Here is a 21096-nt window from a genome sequence, read left to right on the forward strand (position 1 = left end):
ATCTTTTCCCATACATTCTGAAATCAAAAACATCGATTTACATTGTTTTTCCGTTATAGATTTTGGAGGCATGAAAGACTGCATCATAAGTACATTGATGTTACAAGAAAAGTTGTTGTTAACAAATAAAACTGTTGTAAATTCAACGTTTCTACGATCAATTTCGATATTACTTTCTGTTCGGGTAGTGTTCGTGAGACCGGCCGAAAAGAACTCAATGTACTTTTTATCCGTGTATACATTTGCCGACTAAATTCAATCCATCGACAGCCCCCTCGGTTAAATGTTTGTTTCGTAAAAAACATCGCAGCAGACTGCTGAACTAAAAACAGATGAGTGTGAAAACGGGTGCAAATGTTTGTCCGACTACGGAAGAACGGTCCGGGAATGTCCGTGAGGTTGGATCTCAGGCGGTTTGGAGTCTTTCATCTTGCAAACCTGGTATGCTCCTCTCACTATATCATCTGGCTATTGCATCGGCTTCAACAGTGTTGCTTATTTCCGCAGGCTTTGGCGTCGAACAGCTTCGTGACAATTCCATGGAAACGTATTGGCAGTCGGACGGCCAGTTACCCCACCTCGTGAACATCCAGTTCCCACGAAAAACTACGGTAAGCCAGATCTTTATCTATTCCGATTACAAGCTTGACGAGAGTTATACTCCAAGTCGAATCTCGATTCGCTGCGGAACACACTTCAACGACTTACAGGAAGTTGAAGTTGTTGATCTATGCGAACCTTCCGGGTGGGTTTGTATACCTATCAAGGAGGTGCGGGACATTCCGATGCGTACGTTTATGATACAAATCGCAGTTATTAGTAATCACCAGAACGGGAGAGATACGCACATGCGACAAATTCGCGTTCATTCACCTACGGAAGGGACTACTTATCCGTTGGAACAGTATGGACCTTTTAGTACAATAGAGTTCCAACAGTTTAGAACAATACGATAGACAGATTATTCGTTAGATTAAATAAGTTGTTTATTCTTTAAGATGGAATTTAAAACATCCGAATAGTCCTTGTACGTATTATCTATGAATACAATTTTAACACATATCTTAAAATAAGTTGGAGTGAAACACGATCGTACCAGTGACCGGTCGGTCGACGCCGTTGTAATTGATTTTCTTAGGCATCAACTCCATGACGACTTTGGCAAACGTTTGTGCATAGCTATCCGGGTCTATGTTCAGTGCTTCTGCATTTTTCCGATTCTCCGGGTTTGATTTGATGATGATTTTTGCTCCAACCGGTTTTTCTTTGGTAGATGTTTCTGGAGTTGAATCAATAACTGTTGCCTGGGGTTTTGAAATGGTGCTAGGTACAGGAACTTCTACAGGTCGCTTCCTGGCTGGTATATTTAAATTCGGGGTAGCCCAACTCTGAATGAATTTGCCACCAGCAAAAAATCCATTCTTGGGGAAATGCCGGCTACAGCTATAGATGTCTGTATTTTTATACTGTTCTATATCCAAACCGGCTGCAGACATCCATTTACGGTAGATCTTGGGAATTTTACGAGGAAAAATATACAGCTTGCAGGATGGATTCTTACTTTCATTATCATCGCATAATATGCAGTATTTTCCATCGGCCGGTGGACTCAGGTCGTCGAACGGATCCGGTATGCCTTCGTCGGCATCGGGAGCTTCCGTTTTGACTTCATTCTCATCACAAATGATTCCTTCCTCTATAATTTCCTCTATAGGTTCAGGCTTTGGAACGAGGAAAGTCTCAACCGAGGGACGATCGTCAGCATCATCATCATCTAGCGTTAGATCAACGGATATTTCCGTCTCCATTTTGGTCTGCTTAATATTAAACAACGGCATGTACTCATCCAGAATCTGAAAATCTTCGTCCACATAAGCCTCGATTTCGATCCGCTCCATGTTCAAACTGGGCATGGCTCCTTCTTTCAAGACAATTTCTTCCGCAGAGCTTTCCTCGAAGCAGTGTGGCTCAAAATGGGTCGAACAAATGTACAGCAAATTTCCGTCACCGGGGAGGCATGATTCGTCCAGGTCGCATGCCGTTAAATATTTTTGATACTCTACCGGTTGTTCATCTTTGTCCGGGAGAGAGAATAGTGTGCAATCCGGTCTCCTATCCGGCGAATTGTTGCAGATGATGCAGGCGGCAGCCATGGCAATACTGAGAAACAAAACTCTTTGAAATTTCGTATACAAAGTTGGTGTATATTCTGAATGAATAATTAGAATTTATAAAGTGAATACCTGTACGATATCAGCAACAATAGTTATTATTCTTTACGGATCGGACGAACGTTCAAATTTACTTTTGATACATTTCTAGAGTGCACATTTAAAAGGTACTAAAAATGACACTCTCTTCACCTCTCGCCGAGAAGTTGCGTGCAAGATCCCAGTCAAAAAAGGCGGACGAACTTTGCCAAATGTGTTCACATGTTGACGGTTGCCTGTGCTAATTGCCGCTACAATTTGTGAATGTTATTAAAGGGCGATTTCAGACACATTTTCTGGCAGCTTTATTTGGGCAGCGAATGAAGATTTGTGGAATTCTCGACAAACATATGATTACGGCCTAAAAGCCAACTGTCACAATCCACTTTGAATGGAAATTCCGGACAAACCGTTACACGCCAATCACAGATGTTGGCAGTAAACGAAAGAGACAAGTTTTCTCTTTCATAAACTGTTGTGAACTGTGTTCGACTAGTAACGGTTTGTCTGGAATTTTCATTCAAAGTGGATTTTGACAGTTGGCTTTTAGGCCGTAATCATATGTCTGTCGAGAATTGTTCTGTGTAAATATAGTACAATGATATCACTTACCTAAAGTCTTAGCGAACATCAGATTTGGCAGTTTGAATGGTGGCTACCTAATATGCTGATTAGTTTATTTGGGTGCACAGTGATTTTTTTTGCCAAAAACACGATTAATTATTTACACAAAAACGGTCAAGTTTAGATCAATAATATCTTCTGAAGGTTTTATCAGTATTTAAAGACCTTTCCTCTGGTTTAGTACATTCAGTGATTAATCTCCCTAAAAGAGATATTTTTCTTAATTTTTTAAAATGTATAGATAATGAAATCATATGTTCTGCAATATTCTACTACTTTTTGCGAACAACTTTGCTTAAGAGTCCAAGTCTGCCTTTTCAATACTTGTGATGTTGTAGTGCCTTGTTTTGTGGATGACCAATTAAAATCCTTTTTTTTAATATAACTTTTTTTGGTATCGTACCTATGAATTTGAAATGTTCTACAATGTTATTTACGTGAATGCCACCCGCAACTGTTTAGAGGAACGTTTTGTTCTAGCTCTTCTATTTTCGAAGTTATTGAGCAATTTCGGTGTGGTGAATACACAAACAATCACCGTTTTCAATTAGCATATAGTTATGCATCTTGGGGGCTGATTAGATACCATACGATTAAAAAATTCGATGCTTTGTAACCAAATGCAGCATTTAATGATTCGATGAGAGTTGTTTTGATTTTCTTGGCAGTGATGCTGACTGTACAGCCTTTTCATAACAGGGGGCTGCTACTAAACGGCACCTTCTAGGGGGAACTGGCGGTAAACTACTGGTTTTTCGATCTGCATTCATCCGGTGAAAAATACCTGTGTGAAAGTGTTGCCGGTGGAAGCTGAAATGTTTGATGGAGATGTAGTCGGTGTTTCAAGTAATCCGAAGTATTTGCCTGAGAATATAGGCCTCCCGCACCAACAATGCAAAAGGGTGTATGTATACAGGTTTCGTTTTTAGATTTCCTATCCCCCTTTTAATTTGTGACATCTATTTGGTCCAGGGCATCGCAATTTGGTATGACCACAGATAAGAGACGTTTAGGCTCGATTCAAAATATGTGTAAATACCCGATACTGAAATTCCGAATAAAATAGACGTCTGGAATGCATTTGGCAAACGTTTGAAGGTGGCGCAGTGATCGATGCAATGCAATTGGAGTGCAGCTGTCAAACACGTGTAGCAAACAGTTGCGTAGATGACAATAGTGAAACATTGATTTTTAACGTTAACTTATCAATTTGAAAGTTTACACAGGTTTTTAAAGAAATTTCGTTCTAGTCTAAATGTCTGTTATCTGTGGTATGACTATACTTAAAACATGAGTAGCCATGAAACTAGATTGGGATGGAATAGCTGGGTGCTAGCACGCACAGATCAATCTTCACGTGTTTTGGATAGATGGTTTGATGAATGTTAGAATCAGTGCTGGCGTATTTAATGGTTTTTCGTTGTCGTAACGCGTTATTTGATTGACATCAAACACCTTTTCGTTGCTCAGTTTATCCAACGCATATACTTATATTAACACGGGGGTGCCCGGGTAATCGAGATTTGGTTTCTGTCTAGTAGAGTAGTTGTTTTGAGCAGTTTTTCTACCTGGACTTGGACGTATATGAAGAGTGTAACGTGACCCTTGCTCTTCGAATTTTGCCGATTCGATTGCGCCTTCGCCTATTACTGATTCAATGCTCTTTTTTAAGTTAGTTAGAAGCGCTGCACACCTTTGTAATTTAAAATACCGTCAGTCTAACAGATTCATTTCGAGGGTCCATAAAGCTTGAAAGATTTGGACCCCAAGTTAAGACAACCCCAATGCTTGCGCCTTACACACTTATAGTTGAGTAGTGTTTGTGAGATCGGTCGACAAGAACTCAATGGGATTTTAGAAAAATCGATTTTATCAGATCAAAATTCAACAAAATTGGCCTGAAAAGATCGATTTTAAAAAATCGCATAGCCATCGCCCAACATTACTGCACTCGGTGAGGCTGCTGTGGATACAAATCGTACGCATGTTGAAGATATTTGCAATCAATCGAAATTCTGCAATTACAGTGCCGGAGATATGCGGTAACTAATATAGTCGTTCACTGAACCACAGACTAACAGACAACACTATGAGGGAATTCCCTCAAAGAACATCGATCCAACAATTTTCCCAGAACACTAGTTCCACCTTTTATTCACGGTCCCAAACACTCATTTACTGGTGGGTTACCCCTCAGGTTTGGGAACATATTTTCACTAATAGTCTATCCCCAATATGCTTGTTCATATTTCAGTGAAGTCATAATTTCAAATGTGGTCACAGTCCCAACTACAAATATATTTAAAATGACCGTTAAAGCGGACGAAGCTTTGTTTTTGAATGTTATGTCTGTTAGTCTGTGACTGAACTATATGCCAAGTTTGTAAGAGTCTATGAAACACAACAAAACGCTATAGTTTGATTTAAGTGTGTTGAAGGGAGAAGCCCGCGAGGTGTTTACTACCATATCTATTCACAAACTTAACTTCAAAAATGGGCGAATGCAAACAGATTTCATTTATTTATTTATTTATTTATTTATTTATTTATTTATTTATTTATTTATACTGGTCTTCGATTTTCTCGTACAGACAGTTCCTTAATTAATAATAATTCTATGTTTAAAGGTAGTCTTAGTAATGTTAAAATCATACTTGTCAGCTACATCATTAAAATTACGACAGCATACATTGAACGGATTGTTTTGTGAAAAAAGAGTACGATACATCGGTAACCGAAAGAAATCAGTTCGTCTGGTGGGTCTAGGTGGTACGTTGAATCGGAGCTGGCTCAGCAACTCCGGGCTATCTATATTGTTTTCCAGAAGATCGAACACGAAGAGCCGTTGCAGCATTATCCTCCGACTTGCAAGAGTTGGCAAACGTAGAAGATTGCATCGATGTTCATAGGGCGGTAGACGAATAGGATCAGTCCAAGGTAGTAACCGCAGAGCGTAACGAACAAAGTGACGCTGAATTCGTTCGATGCGATTAATTTGAACAGCATGATAGGGTGCCCACACAAGCACGCCGTACTCCAGGATGCTACGCACGAGTGCACAAAATAGCGTTTTTAGGCAATAAATATCGCTGAATTGCTGCGTGTTTCGTTTAATGAACCCCAGCACGGCATAGGCCTTGGCTGTAGTCATTGCAATGTGCTGCGCGAAATTTAGTTTGTTATCGATGAGAATGCCTAGGTCCTTTATCGTATTAACTCGGTTGATACTGCTTTCTGTCATTCTATAATCAAATGTCAGGACGTGCCTGTTTCGACAGAACGATATCACATTGCACTTTTGCACATTTACTTCCATCCCGTTATGAGTACACCAATTTAGCAGCATATCAATATCAGCTTGAATAGCACAGCAATCGACTGCCGACGCAATCACACGGAAAAATTTCAGATCATCAGCAAACATATACTTAGGAGACTGTATAGCGGAGCACAAATCGTTTACGAATAAAATAAACAGTAGCGGGCCCAAATGACTACCCTGAGGCACACCCGACTCTATCACAAACGGAGATGATCTCGTTTCATCTATGCGCACAAATGCACTACGCTCGGTGAGATATGACATTATCCACCGTGTCAACCACTCAGGAAGTCCCATGCGCTCAAATTTGGCCACGATTAACAAATGAGGCACCCTATCGAACGCTTTTGCAAAATCAACGTAAACGGTATCAACCTGCTGACGTTTTCCAAGCGCGCTACTAAGTGACGAAACGTACGCCATAAGATTAGTACTCGTCGAACGTTTTTTCACAAATCCATGCTGCCACTCGGAAATGATGTGGTGAACCTTCGGGTACAGCAAATCATGAACGAGGCTTTCAAAAATTTTCGGTAAGCAGCTCAAAATTGAAATTGGCCTTAGATGTTCTTAACTGGTGCTCAGGTGGTAAAATCGTCTGGATTTTATGGTAAAAAGCGTGATTTTTCACATCTTGTTGATGATTAATTATTTTAATGTGTTTTAACGTTCCGGCAGTCAGGCTAGTGCACTGAGTGCAGGCTGCTCTGAAAATCTAACGAAATTGTCTGAGGGCACCAGCTCGTTCAGTGAGGTATTAGCGCTACTTCCGGACGGTTAAGACTCGTTAGCGACAGTACACGGAAAAATAAAACAACCCACAAAATAAGTTCTTTTAACTTAAATTTGAGTACTTTTGAGTTTTGCATCGCTTTTGCACTTATTAGTGTTGCCAAAAACAAAACGAGAGATTCGATTCAGTCGAGGTCTTCCGTGGAATAAGCTACTTTTGAGTGGTTTGAGGTATACTCAAAATTAAGTAGATTCAACTTAAATTTAAACATATTTAACTCAAGGTTGAGTATAAAAGACCTATCAATGAGTTGTGATTTTTGTCGTGGTTAAAGCAAAGATGAACTCAAGATTACTAGGTCCTATACCAACCATTAATAAAAGATGGTTCAGTAACCGTGAACCGGTGAACTCAACAATAGTATGCTTTTGTTGCCCCCTCGTTATTAGGCGTCGATAATATTTAGAATGCGTCGAGAAAATGCTATGGTTACGAATCAAAACAATGTTTACTACATTGATTCTCAACAGTTTTACTGTTTTTTCTCTCCGCTAGTCTGTTATATAAAGTGTCTGTAGGATTCAATGAGATTTATATAGGTGTGGCAGAACACACGGTTTGCTAGTGTTGGCAACCAAAAATATGTAAACAATCCAGAAGCACACGGGTCGACGTCATAGCGCTCACACGATTCAATGGGAGCGGAACGACCGCTATGACGAAAGCAAGCTGATTTATACTGTGATCACTCACACCACTCATGTAAGATTCATCTCACGAATGCCAAAGTGCCATCTTCGCCAGACCTGTATATACGACATTGTGTAGGATTGAGCACGGCTCACAGAAAAAAGGCTTGCTATTCCGCGAATTGACAGTTTTCGGTGACGTCAGAGAAATCGTTGAGATAAACGGATTTCTCTAAAGTCGTTAATTGACAATATTCGAGCTCTTACGGTGGAAAAAAATAGTGTGCAATGGATTTTTGACCTAAATTACGCCATAATTACACTAGACACAGTGGATAATCAGTCCATCTATGTGATTATTAGCGTAAATCGGGAATTTGGATGCATGACATAGAAAACATATCCCACCGTAATTTTCTGATCTTAGCAAAGGTTTTGGACATCCGCATAGCTTCCTTGTGATTTACCAGGTGCCGATCATTCGTTAGCAGCAAACAATATATGAATTTCATGTAATTGTTTTCGCCGACGATTTCTATGACGCGCTCTCGTCAAATGTTTACACTATAACGAACTAGCCTAGTATATGTAAGCCGTGGGATTGACTACACGGAAACGAAAAACTACCTAAAATTGAGTTCCTTTGACTCAATCTCGTGGTATCGTGGGGGAACTTAAAATTAGGTAAACCGTGTTGAAGGTAGTTTCCATCCCGTATAAATAAATACCATTCCAGAAATCTTCGGAACCATTTCCTTACTATTCATATAATACTCACCATATTGGGAATATTACTGATACATTCCACCATTATAATTCAACTATTATACTACCATACCCATTTTAGTTACTATTTCCAATACCGTCCGTGTATCCTATATTAGAGATTTGTATACTACATTGTACTTTTGCGCTAGAGGTTAATATTGCTCTGGTGGCCTTTGTTATTCGCATATTTATTCACGCTGCTCCAAAAACCTGTAGCTTAACATGATCAAAAATGCTCGTCTTGCAATATTACGGCGATAGCTCAGTTGGATAAACCGACAGTCCAGTTAATCTCTACCGCCAAGCTTCCCTCATCAGAAGTTGCGTGTAACAAAATGAAATTTAATCAATCGATAGAATGTGAAAGGCAAGACGTTTTTTTTTCTGCGCCAAATATTTTATACATCGCTAGATCTAAAATATGCATGCCACCATAATCTGTATAGTTCTTGAATGGTATGTTGTCAAAATGTATATGGAAAATCGAATATTTTGGTATGGTGACTGTTCTTAACAACCCGTTGTTTGTATGGTCGAGCATGGAAAAACGACACTGGTTATGTTCGATATTATACCAGGCAATGGTTAATCTATTGTTGAACGAACCATATTGAAAATGGTTTTTCGACGTTTGATACAATGGTTGGCACATGGTACAGATTTATGCGGGATTTAACCACGGCAAAAATTACAACTCATTGATAGGTTTCTTATTCTCAAATGTAAGTTGAATTTACCTAATTTTGAGTATACCCCAAACAACTCAAAAGTACCTTCCTCCACGGAAGACCTCGACTGAGTCGAATCTCTCGTTTTGTTTTTGACAACACTAATAAGCACGAAAGCGACGCACAACTCAAAAGTAAGTTAAAAGAACTTATGCTGCAGGTTGTTTTGTTTAACCGTGTAGTTATGAGCCCCTCGGCAAATTTGACATTAACCATGTTCACAAATCTCACTGCGTGCACAAATTGGTTTGTAAACAATACTCTCGTAGGAACGTTTGAATAATATCAAATTTAATTTAGAGTTGATAGCCTATCAGAGACCGTTGCAGTTTTAAAGAGATTTTTCAGTACCATCGAACGAACTGTGCAAAATCATGAAAATAAACAAGAATCAACAACGGAATCCTGGCAAAATGAATCTGCACGAAGGAAAACCGAAAAATGATCGCTTCTTCCACAAGCGTGATTTTAAGCCGAAAAATGGAAGCGGTAATGGTCCCTTTAAACCGTTCAAACGCTTTGATAAAAATAATCCCCCCGGACCACGTGGAGGCAAACCATTCACTAATAATCAACCTCGCAATGGTGGACAGGAAGATCACAACAGGAATAAAGCTCAAAACGTTGCTCCTACCAATGTTCCTTTCAGACGGGTTGGCGAAAATAACCAAACAGGACCAGGTAAGGGCAAGCCATTCAACAAAAATCAGCGTGGTCGTAGTGGAAATACAGACGGCAATTGGGCAAAAAATAAAAACGTAGCACATTCGGGTGCTTCAACCAATCAGAAGCCACAATATCATCAACGGAACCAACAGCGCAAGCAACGGAACCAACAAAAGCATCAGAAACAGAACCAGCAACGGCAGCACCAGCAATTGAACCAAAAGGATCAGCAACGGAATCTATCAAACCAACAACAGAACCAAAATCTGGATACTCTGTTCACCGCCAAACCAGCTAAATTGGACTATTGCCTGGCACCGGAACGGTTGGACGCTCAAGCCCGGGCACTGAAAAGGTTCGAACAGCAGGAACAGGAAGCTAATCAGCAGCAGCGCCGTAGCGAGAAAGAACGTCGTCACAAGCTGATGACGGCTAAAACACGAAAGGGACAACCGGTGATGCAAGGCCGCATGGAGCTGCTCTATGAGCAGGTACAGAAGATGGTGGCCAAATAAGTGCAATAATAAGTAAGCCGGCGTGTGTTTATCTAATAATACTTTATTACCTAATATTAAGAGCAGTTGCAGGCTGCCTCTTCGCTTATTGAATTGTTTGAAATACAACAGTATATAGTTACGATGAACTTAAAACGTGCACGTTGATTTTGATGAGATAAAATAGTTTATCAATAAAAAAATTGAAAGAATCAATTTTGAGGTTCCCAATTGGTTCACCTTGGGTGGTTTTTGTTTTCAGGCACAAGCGACATCTTCGTAGTTGATCATTAGTTCATTTCCGGACGGGTTGCAGAAAGTACCATCAGTTATGGGGCATAAGTCGTTCAGCATCTCCCTGAAAATCGAAATAAAATGTTGGTTATAGTAGGTCGGTAGGTCAAGATGTAGATAAAAACCTACCATGTGTCCTTGTTAATATAGCAGTAGATCTTCGGCAGTGGAAATCCATTGAATGGACTAGCCACCGGAATCGTGTAGGCTCCCATGTTTTCGAACAGAACCCAATCGTCGATCTGTAGTTCTGGCATGCGAATGTTTTCAATAAGTTGATCCAGTGCATCACATGTTGGTCCCCATACGGTGCTATTGTATACCTTTCCATTGTTTTGTCCGAGCAGCATTGGCTTGGGCACTTGATGATCGTATAAAATGCAGTTGAACGACGCATAAACTCCATCGTTTAGGTAGTACATCATACGGTCGATTGAACCCGTTTGGAAATCCAGGCATACACGTTTGGACTGTACAGCAGTTACTAGTGTAAATGCCGCTGAGACGTAGTACCGACCGGGTTCGGAAATCACGCGAATTGATTTATCTGGGAAGAATTGGTCTAAAGCACTGTTGATGATCGGCGCAACTTCGTCGATTGTTGTTCCCTTATCACCGGGGAAACCACCACCAACATCCAGCAAATTCATTTCATATCCGCATGTTCTGGCGTAATCGAACAGATCTCGGGCATAAGAGATGGCCTTGTAGTAGATCGGGAAGTCAGCACAGCCCGACCCGACGTGGAAACTGATGCCGACCAGTTCCAAATCGAGACTGCGTGCGATCTTAATAAGGCGTGGAGCTTCCTCCACCGGATCGCAACCGAATTTCTTACCCAATGGACAAAGAGCTTTCTCCGCTTCGCAGCGGATACGCAGCACTAGTTTAGCATCCGGGCTGATCTTTCTGATCTTGTGCAGCTCGGTGTCACTATCGAAGGTCATCGTTTTAACGTTGTTGGCGTCGGCATAGCGCAGATGGGAGTTCGGTTTCATCGGGTTCGCAAAGATGATGCGATCCGGACTGACACCAAGTCCAAGAATCTTGGATATTTCCCCCTTGGAAGCACAATCGAAGCTAGCGCCAAGAGCGGCCAGCGTTGCGCAAACCACGTCGTTGTCGTTACACTTGACGGCATAATGCGGCACAACGCGGGGCATCTTCTCGATCCAGTTCTGGTGCTTGCGGACAATCTCACCGATGTCCATCACGTAGAAGGGCTCCTCGGTGGACAGCTGATTGGTCAGCTGGTTGATCAGCACCGGCACGTTAACCGGTCCATCCAAGATCTGGATACGTTCGTTGTCGCGCTCAAAGAATTTCATCTTGTCTTTTTTTTTTGTTTGTTTAGAAATATAAACTTGGAATGCTTGTTTTCGAGTGGTTCAAACGGAATTCAGAAATCGTAAACCGAAAGAGCGTGCAGGTCCGTGTATTGTAATTTCAAATATTTCAATAAAAGCGAACTGGGGGAACAGTGGAAAAGAGTTCAATTAGTGGATATTCTTTTAGGATTTTTTTTAATAAATGCGCTTCGATTACTTACGAGGCAGCCTGTGGCGTTTAGCCAACGAAAGCTCGTGTCACCAGGGCGGTTTGCCGCGGAAGTTTATCAGTCCGATGTCAAGCTTGCAGCTATGGTCAGAGCCCGATAGAAGGGCTAACTGACCTTTGATTATGTCCTGTAAGTGGAGGAAAATAGGATGGTTTAATACGTGATTCAGGAACTGGTTTTCAGGGTTGGTAAAATTATCGGCCTTTATTTTGCCCGAAGTTGGAAATAAGAATAGACTGATGAGAATCGCACGCCATGATAGACGTATCTGTCGGTACAAGGCGATGTGACGTGATAGTAAAATTAAACCGGTGTCGAAATCTTTTGTTTGTGGCGTGTGGACTGTTACATCGTCTGTGGTTAACTTAAAGATGCTCTGTCGAACTTTTACTTTTTGTATAAAAATTAAAAATAAAATTTTCTTTTCATTTTTTTTAAATTTTAAAATTGAATAACAGGACATCACTGCCCATAACAGCATAAGAGTCCCATGTTGAAAAACAGCAAGCCAAGAAAAACGCTGTTCAAGATTGTCCCATCCATTGAGCCAAATGGATGGGACAACCATGTTTTGGTATTTTTTTTATATTTTCTGAACAAACCCGGTAATCTTACTTGTGCAGTGGGACTCAGTGGTGATACAGAATACAATCCAACGGATAACTCATTTTCGACAAAAATCCACATGGGACTCTTATGCGTTTATGGGCAGATCAGCTTATATTCAGCCAACTTGACCGGTATTTTTGTTGGTTTATCTGTCAAAGACTCCCAACACCTGTGGCGGCAACTATTGTCTAGTAAGCCCGATAGTGTCGAAGAGTGTGGATTCTGAAACTGTACATTGTAGAATTTAGAAAGTTTTGCCCTACAGATGTTATAGCATACGACTTTTAGTCGTAATTTAATGACCCAGTTGAGGACATAGGTTATCCTAGTATGCCTGATCTTCTCACACTCTTTATGACATGAAGATTTTCTAATCGAAATTTGAATTCAAACGTACAGAAATAGGTCACAATTCAATCCTGCTTCCCAGGTAGCGTGTCTAAAAGTATGCTTAAAGAAAGATATAGGTAAAAATTTTAAATTAAAAAAAACGGATTTGAACGTTAAGTTGGCTGTCTTACCCTCGGTTCCTTCTATTAAGCAATATCTGTTTCATCAAAGAAGACAACGTGATTCGGCGTCAGTTTCCGTCATTTTGAAATTTTTCCGATGGAGCAATCTCGATCTATCAGATTGTTTAACATTACGATGAAGATCTTTTTTAAACGGCATCAGTGGAATGAATGGTTAATTCCCATATGTTCAGTTGAGAGTAATAAATAACAATTAACTCGTTGACCGTTGTTTGTTAATAGGAAGTTCAATACATAGTTGCCATTGGCGAATTCTTACACGTTTTTGTGTATGTATTAACTTTTTCAAGGTCTTCCGTCTCTTTCCTCCTTCTATGTTATGGAATTATACTAGGAAAAGTGAACGACCCAACTACGATACACAGATCGATTAAGCGCTTTGAAGGCTGAGCACAAACAACAGCTGATTGATTCCCGTTAGAGCATGTACGGTTTGTAAGCACACTTTATACGTCATATTATGTACAATTGATTTTGATAACGTTTAGTACAAGGTACGAGCAACGAATCAACGCAGCAGCCGGGGGATAATGTTGTTGACTGTTCTGTTCTGGGCAGACGCCGTGAATCAAACAGCGACATTACATACGTCCTACGGTAGCCTTGGTAACACAGTTATGTTCCGAATATTTCAAGCGAGTAGACAAGCTCCTTATCGTTTATGTCGCCATCGCACAGGCACTGTTTATTTAGCACGTGGAGGCGTTGAGTTCATTCACGTAGGTTAGTATCTCTCTCTCTCGTGAGATAACTGGTGAGCAGTAGAATTGCTTCGTCATATGCATGCTTTATAATGAATATTGCGCTGTTCATCAGTATGTAGTACAGCTTGGGGACAGTGCGCAGTCTCGCCAATGAAATTGGAAATCCCATAACGCACCTAACGAGCACAGCAGCGTTGTTTGTTGCCAAGGCGGTGATCAAGAAAAAAATGTAACCCAACCGGAGTGAACTGGAAACTTTAGCTTTTCCGCAGCAGTGATGCTAGTTTTGTCGATTTCTTCATTTGTTATTCAGTTTTAGTATGTATATTTAATACGACGCCCTGTGTTAGCTTGTAATGTGCTGAACTTGAAAAATTGCCCCCTATCTGTGCTTTGAACTCGTGACCTTCGAAATGATGATCGAACCAATTAACCGTTTCTGATTATTTAGTAAAAATTGCCCTTAAAGGGGTCTTCCAACGCAAAATGTAAAAAAAATTTTTTTGCATATTTTGCATCTTTAAGTTAAGAAAAATATGCTTAAAAAGGATTTACTAGAATTTGACTTGGCTCGATAACAAATCGGGGGCTGACAAAATCGGGTCTTCACTGTATTACCCCTTCATGCCCATGCTATTTACAAACAACGTTTAGACACACCCTTCACTCTTGGTTTATGTGTGTTTAGTTTATTCAAACTAGCTAGACTGATAACAAGAGAACTATTACACGTTGCCACAAAAAAAAATCATTAAATGAACTTTTCAGTGACCTAAATAGGTTGTAGGACTAGTCAAATGCAGCAGAAAACTTCGTTTGACCAGTTTAATACATCCTCTGAATCTTGATCTATAGCAAGAAATCTATTTTCAGAAACTTCGGCGCTAGAAAATTAGCTACGCTGCAATTCGGCCGATTTTCGATTTATTAACAATTATAAAAATAAGACTTTTCCAACGGTACTGCGCACTTCCCACCAACCTGGACTCCGCACTTTCAAAGTGCGAGTGATCTCAAAACTGCGAGCTATCAAAACATATGTATTTCAAGTGATAGAGATGGTACTTTCATAGACAGACCAGTCGAACTAGTCAGTCTACGAGGAGAATTTGAAGGAAGAATGGTAAGTGCGCAGTGCCGTTAGAATCCAGTTTTTAGTGTCACAAGCAATATGCTATATTCAGAGCCGTAGCGTGGGGTTCTGGCGCTCTTGGGGGAGTCTCAATTTGGCACCTCTTTGGTGTTTATATTGGATTTCATTTATGTTCAACTTTCGAACAATAACAATAACAATAACTATATCATTCGAACAATAATTAAGTGTTCACTTAGAAATTGTATTTACATTTATCCCGACTTACTTTTTTTACTTATCTACTTTACTTGTTTTTGGGCAACTAAAGATTTCAGCGTCCGAAATATTCCGATGCAAAATTGAGCCAAATTAATACACAGATCAAATTTTATATTCAAAGTATGTATGATTTTTATAATAAAACATGAACACTAATTTTGAAAAAATCTCCCGAAAAAATCGAAAATATCAGTAGTTGGTTCTCCGTCAGAGAAACTAAAATTTAAAAAAAAGATAAGCTCACAACAGATTTGTTTGCAATATCATTCGAAGTCAGCTGTTAGAAGGCGACTGATGGATCATTTTTGCGGAAGATCAGTTCACTGAGCATCGTAATTCACCAAATAATTCAACCGAAGCTCGTTCATGTTTGACTGTCGCTCATTTAATGTAAACATCAGTCGCGAATTTTAAACTGTGAATTCGTGAAATCAATTGACACTATGTGTTTGACGGCAGCTAGATTTCGGAAGAACTGGCGCAGATATATTCTGTCGTGGTAAATATTTCGAAAGTTCGCCCAGATAAGCTAAGAAGAATTGTGATATCCTGTCCAAATCAAGCGAATGGCATTACTGACGACAAGTGTTTTATAAGGGACTACCGCGTCTACATGTCCGTCCACATAGTTGAGATCGATGGTGCAGTCACCGATTTGAGTTGGTCATGCGCGTGGTGAAGAGGTTGGCCGTTTTAAGGATCCCTTTTTCCATTGAGTGAAGATTTTGAATGATAATCGCGCAGGACGGGACAAAATTGTATGTCTCTTCAAACACGTATCGGATGACCCGTTTAGCTCGTTAGAACGGGACATTCCTTTGTGGTACGAATAGCCGAAAAAGCAGGCGCTCCTTCGACATGGTTTGCACTAAATACAACCAACTGGGCCTTTGTAGCAATAAGGACCGGCGGGGCGAGTGCGCAGAAAATAATGGGGAGGATATCCCTTGAAAGACGCTCTATTCACTTTTTTTATAGAAATACTAAAGAGAGCTTCCTCACTCACCACAAACCATGCTCTCTTGACTCGCTAAAAGTGCGACTATGACGTTCCCCATGTGCGAACATGTGTTACCGTCCAGGCGGATAAAATTCCATGTAACGGCTACAATTTGTCTCTTGAAGGGACACCAAATATAACAGCTCGAGGCAGCGCTAAAACAAAGTCCAAAAAATCAGCTCCTGGTATTGAAATTTGAGATCAAACAAGCAGTTTGCATCTCTTACAGGAATACTTAAAATCCCAAGGGGCTCAACATTTCAACCAGTGATGTTTATGATCAAAATGTCGATGGACGCGGAATGTTGTCTCGAGGCATAACGCGGAGTTCTTGACAATCATATGATCAGGGCTCAAAAGCCAAATGTCAAAATTCACTTTGAGGAGGGATTCTCGAGAAACCGTTATTACTCAAGCCCGGTGCAGTCAACGAAACAGAAAACTTTTTTTTGTTTTCTATCAACAGCTGGGCTGGATTTTGATAGTTGGAAGTGAATTTTGATAGTTGGTTTTTCTGCCCTAATAACATGTTTGTCCAGAATTGAACGTTCTGTCATTAGAACTAGGACGTGCCTTAGGAAAATATTGAACCATTTACATATTTTTCATGAAAAAATCTAAAAAAATGGAAATTTTCATGTTGTTCCCAAATCGCACTACAGTTATTCTGATTGTACTCCGTGAATTGAGCAATGCTGCCAGATATATTTTCAGTTAACGATTTAATTTCATTTTTTCGATAGGGGTACCCGAAGCTATAAGGACCGTGGGGATAATTCGGACACCATCGTACTTTTTGACTATCGTACATATTCGTGTAATAGCTATTCTAAAACATTATTTTGACAGCTGAATCTAATTTTTGTTTTTTTAGGGAAAGAAGATACAACGTGTTACATTTTTTTTGCTCAAAACCAAAACCATTACATGGTTAGACCGTGATTGAAACAACAAATAAAAGTGAAAAAATAACAGGTAAGTGTTTTAGAAAGCTGTATGGGTCCTGTTTAGTGGAATAATTTTTGTTTGGGGGAAAATACAGAGATTTTCAAGACGCTCACCCATTTTGTGCTAAATGAGCATACGGGGCTATTCGGACCCCCTAGTCCATCAACCACCGTTCAGCGGCTTGCGACTTGCGGCTACGCACACGATTGCAGCAGCAAAGAAAATACATGATGCGCCAATCACAGCTGTGACTAACCAGAATTTATTTTTTTTGCTTAAGAAGTTTCTCCAATAAATATTTCATAGGTAAATATAATACCATCGTAAAAAATAAAAACGGTCTGAATTGGCCTGTAGGGAGGTCCGAATTACCCCTACATTGTAAAAAGATGGAAAAACGGAAAAACGCAGTATTTTGCAGATCGTCGCCTGGCGCTGCCACGTAGTGGTTCAAATCAACTTGTATAGCATCAAAATGTAGCTAAGGTTTCAAACTAACAATTAGGAGCTTTGATCGCTAAATTCTTTCACTTATATTCACCTGAAAGGGCGATTTGCTTAAGTAAGTCCGCATAGTCCCGGGTATCTCTATATCTTTGTCGTCTTGAAATATTATCGAAAAACGATAAAATCAATCAAGTTAGCTTGCCTAAGACAACCTGTTTCATGCATTTGGACTATTGAATATATTGTAGGAGAATAGTATTGAGAACCAGAAGATATTAATTAGACCCGATAGACCGGGAAAAATATAACTTTGGGTTCAGTCACGTCAGCGACATGACGTGACATAAATTTTAAATGAAATAGAACTTCCGACGAACCGAAATGACAGAGGCATCCCAAAAGTGTCCCACACAAAATAATGATTGTTTTGAAACGAAGTGCTCGCTTCTATCAATCTACGACAGATCGCTCCGCCATGTTTTCATTAGTGCATAGGCTTCTCGAAAAGCATTTTGAACAGAAGGTGTGTAATTCGCTTAGCTGCGTAGTGGTTATATGCATCAACATAGTAATCAGAATTTCTTCTTTTAACGTACATTATTGTAAAATAGTATCTACAAAAGATAATGAAAAACTGGAAAAACGATCTTTAATATGAATAAAAGAAAATTTGTCGATTCTAGCACACCTGGTACACCGTCCATGCACTTTGCATATTGTGTACACTGCTAAAAATTCACACTATAAAACCAAATAAAATTTAACATCATTTTTTTAGCACGATGAAAATCAAATCAAATGATTTCCCTTCGAATTTCACATGAAAATCTATTAAAACGTGGTATTTCAAATTATATTCGTACAACTTTCACATGAATACGACATGTTTTACCATTGAATATTGGTTCCCGTATAAATAATTATTACATTGGATAGTTCTTCAACGTATTTTAATTTAAGGAAGGAAGGATGCAAGGCTTAAAACTATCTACTGGTTAGATAGCAAAATTGAAATTATAAAACAACACGGAAAAACAGTTTATCATAATTTCAACTAAAAAATTAGTAGATATTTTGATTTTAACTACAGTAATCATTCGGTAATTGGGCGCTCTTTAACTGGCAGTACCCTCTCAGAATCTTATGGAACCTTGTGGTGGGAGTAGATATGTTTGTCTTGGATTTTTTTCAACATTTGGTTTAAATCTGAGAGTTTTATTGTTATTACCAAACTAATCTAGCTCTGTAGCATGATAAGATTAGAAAGTTCGGAGCTGGAAGTCACAGCCACTAGTTAAAAAAATCACAAATGAAGTTCTCAGCATTTTAAAACGATTCCAAATTGCGTGGTTAGACAAAGTTTTCACACCCACCCACAATACTCATTTAGATTCTGAGAGGGTGCTACCGGGTGACGAATTGGCATCAAAGGATCCAGTACCATGAGATCTTGAACTTTAATAACTTATGATGCACTGAACGGAACTACGACGTGATTTGAACGTCTAGTTTCTGTGCTAGCAGTAATAAACATTTTATATCATTTCTGTTAAGTTATTTTAAATAACAGTTACTGATTGTTTATCCAATCCCAAAAAGTAAATCAACGAAGCATTGTTAACCCTTAAAGGAACAAATCATTTTTTTTTTCGAATTTTGTGAAAATTGTCTCAGCTATTCACGTTAACGCGATAATTTTTAAACGATTTTCAGAATGTTGGTTCAAAACAACATTGCCCATTTAAGCTTTGCTATTCTTTTTGCCCCTGGTCTGTAAAGCTATTTTTTAAATTGTATTTTAATAACATATTATTTCAAATAACTGCTGCCAAGATGGAGCTTTTACCAAAATCCGAGTCGATTCATGTAATTGAATGGGATTTTTTTTTCTGGGTAAACGTACCACGGCCGAACAACTGGCATCCGTTTTCGACCATTACGTATGTACAATACACGCATTCACGTTTTCGTCTAGGTAGGCAGACATGCCGAAAAGTACGAAGACTGGATGGCAATGGCGATAACATAAACTCAATAATAGTGACTAATGTATTTTCTGAATGCTAAATTTTTGACCGTTCCTGACATCTAACAAGCTCAAGCTAGTTTATGCTGGATCACTAGAGTATAGTCGTTGCATCGGCTCTAGGAATTGTTAGTGAATTTTGGACAGACTACATTCGAGCTTTTTTTTTTAGTCTCCAACATTGGGATTTTTCTTTTCCACCAATCGAAACACGAATGTTTGTTTAGTGTCTGATCAGAATGCACTTACCTGTAGTGAAATTCTCGAAATTTTACGTCAATAAGAAATAATTATGAAGCTTATGGGGAAATCACTTAATTCTTTTATGTGTCACCATACAATAAGCTTATTTTCAAGGTACGAGATTTAAACAATGATTCAAAGTTCAAGAACGATATTGGTTTACACTTTGCACGCTTGGCACTTTTCTCACTTTTTAGGTAATTTCAGGCGAAAATACCCAGAACAGACAAATATGGCACGCAAACTGACGTTTGAAACTGATTGGACCTTCTTCGGAGCAGGTCTTTTTATATACGACCAAGCCGGAGCTGGCTGGTTACAGTGGGATTTGAGAGCGCACGGTAGCTTTCTCTCTTTTTCTCAATTGCTTCCTTGACTTTCTCTCTGTCATCGGTGATTGTAGAGTACCTATAGTACAAACAACGGCATACATGCTACCAAGCAGCTCACCTACACCAGTGTGTAATTGTTTGGGATTAAACAGGATTGGTAAAGGAAATCGGCAGTAAGTTCTTGGAGAGGGCTTAGACTGCATTGGCAGTTGAAAAGCATGTTAAGAAGCATGTTTCATTTGGTTTTGTGGACAGAACGAATAGGTTCATTTTTTACCCAATGTAAAGTGTTTTTGTGTATTGTATAAACGCAGGGGGTTTACAATTTGGACCAAGATAAATTATTCTTGGTAGAATGCGTGTAGGATTATCAAGCTTTAAGTTCTGCTACCAGACTGTAACCCATTCTATAACCTTAAACATAAGCTGGTTGCTTTTATTTAGAAACTTTTCAGTTAAGTTTGTGTGTTTTTTAAGACCTTGAGGTCGAATGCTTGATAAGAAAGTGTGAGCAACAGTGCAATAAATTTCCTTATTTGAGATTAATTGAAATTAATTGAGTTCAGCGCGTAAAGCACTTTAGAAGATCGAGGAAAAAGAGAGATTAACTTTGAGAATATACCAAAAATCATAATTAACAAAAATAAATTTCATCTGTTGCATAAACTTTACGCAAAATCCACTGTGTATCGCATTGATAAGTACAAATGAATTTAATTTTGTTTTAATATCACAGTTTTAGTTATTAAATTTATTGGGTTGTGCAAAAACATAAGATTTTCTAAACCTTAAATGCGTACTGTTACCATTTGAC

The 21096-nt window shown here is 39.3% G+C and overlaps 4 protein-coding genes across 6 annotated transcripts; 2 read left to right on the forward strand and 2 right to left on the reverse strand.

Moving 5' to 3' along the window:
- The first annotated feature begins 304 nt into the window (after nucleotides 1-304).
- On the forward strand, nucleotides 305-981 carry LOC131689831 (anaphase-promoting complex subunit 10). Of its 2 annotated transcripts, XM_058975151.1 has the most exons (3): nucleotides 305-441; nucleotides 508-611; nucleotides 711-981. In XM_058975151.1, the coding sequence occupies exons 1-3, from the start codon at nucleotides 333-335 to the stop codon at nucleotides 954-956; spliced, it is 459 nt and encodes a 152-aa protein (XP_058831134.1). In that variant the 5' UTR covers nucleotides 305-332; the 3' UTR covers nucleotides 957-981. The 2 variants fall into 2 exon arrangements, with proteins under 2 accessions (XP_058831134.1, XP_058831133.1); XM_058975150.1 differs by having other exon boundaries at nucleotides 508-981.
- On the reverse strand, nucleotides 968-2337 carry LOC131689825 (uncharacterized). 2 transcript variants are annotated; one of them, XM_058975145.1, is made up of 2 exons: nucleotides 2244-2337; nucleotides 968-2160 (listed from the first exon to the last, which is right to left on the reverse strand). In XM_058975145.1, exon 2 carries the CDS (start codon nucleotides 2151-2153, stop codon nucleotides 1065-1067), a length of 1089 nt encoding a protein of 362 aa, XP_058831128.1. In that variant the 5' UTR covers nucleotides 2154-2160; nucleotides 2244-2337; the 3' UTR covers nucleotides 968-1064. The 2 variants fall into 2 exon arrangements, with proteins under 2 accessions (XP_058831128.1, XP_058831129.1); XM_058975146.1 differs by having other exon boundaries at nucleotides 968-2175; nucleotides 2244-2329.
- A 6948-nt stretch (nucleotides 2338-9285) lies between these two features.
- LOC131689828 (GATA zinc finger domain-containing protein 10-like) lies at nucleotides 9286-10450 on the forward strand. The gene has a single exon (XM_058975148.1). It carries the CDS (start codon nucleotides 9449-9451, stop codon nucleotides 10253-10255), a length of 807 nt encoding a protein of 268 aa, XP_058831131.1. The 5' UTR covers nucleotides 9286-9448; the 3' UTR covers nucleotides 10256-10450.
- On the reverse strand, nucleotides 10279-20214 carry LOC131689824 (ornithine decarboxylase 1-like). Its single transcript, XM_058975144.1, has 4 exons — nucleotides 19957-20214; nucleotides 12078-12213; nucleotides 10658-11997; nucleotides 10279-10592 (listed from the first exon to the last, which is right to left on the reverse strand). The coding sequence occupies exons 3-4, from the start codon at nucleotides 11854-11856 to the stop codon at nucleotides 10493-10495; spliced, it is 1299 nt and encodes a 432-aa protein (XP_058831127.1). The 5' UTR covers nucleotides 11857-11997; nucleotides 12078-12213; nucleotides 19957-20214; the 3' UTR covers nucleotides 10279-10492.
- Between the last annotated feature and the right edge of the window lie 882 nt (nucleotides 20215-21096).

This window comes from Topomyia yanbarensis, chromosome 3 (genome assembly GCF_030247195.1).
Source record: "Topomyia yanbarensis strain Yona2022 chromosome 3, ASM3024719v1, whole genome shotgun sequence".
In the NCBI taxonomy this organism is placed as follows: domain Eukaryota; kingdom Metazoa; phylum Arthropoda; class Insecta; order Diptera; family Culicidae; genus Topomyia; species Topomyia yanbarensis.

Coding starts and splice junctions, on each gene's coding strand:
- LOC131689831 (XM_058975150.1), top strand. CDS start 333: ATGAGTGTGAAAACGGGTGCAAATGTTTGTCCGACTACGGAAGAACGG. Junction 442..507: donor TCTTTCATCTTGCAAACCTG/GTATGCTCCTCT, acceptor TTATTTCCGCAG/GCTTTGGCGTCGAACAGCTT.
- LOC131689825 (XM_058975145.1), bottom strand. CDS start 2,153: ATGGCTGCCGCCTGCATCATCTGCAACAATTCGCCGGATAGGAGACCG.
- LOC131689828 (XM_058975148.1), top strand. CDS start 9,449: ATGAAAATAAACAAGAATCAACAACGGAATCCTGGCAAAATGAATCTG.
- LOC131689824 (XM_058975144.1), bottom strand. CDS start 11,856: ATGAAATTCTTTGAGCGCGACAACGAACGTATCCAGATCTTGGATGGA. Junction 10,593..10,657: donor TATATTAACAAGGACACATG/GTAGGTTTTTAT, acceptor TTCGATTTTCAG/GGAGATGCTGAACGACTTAT.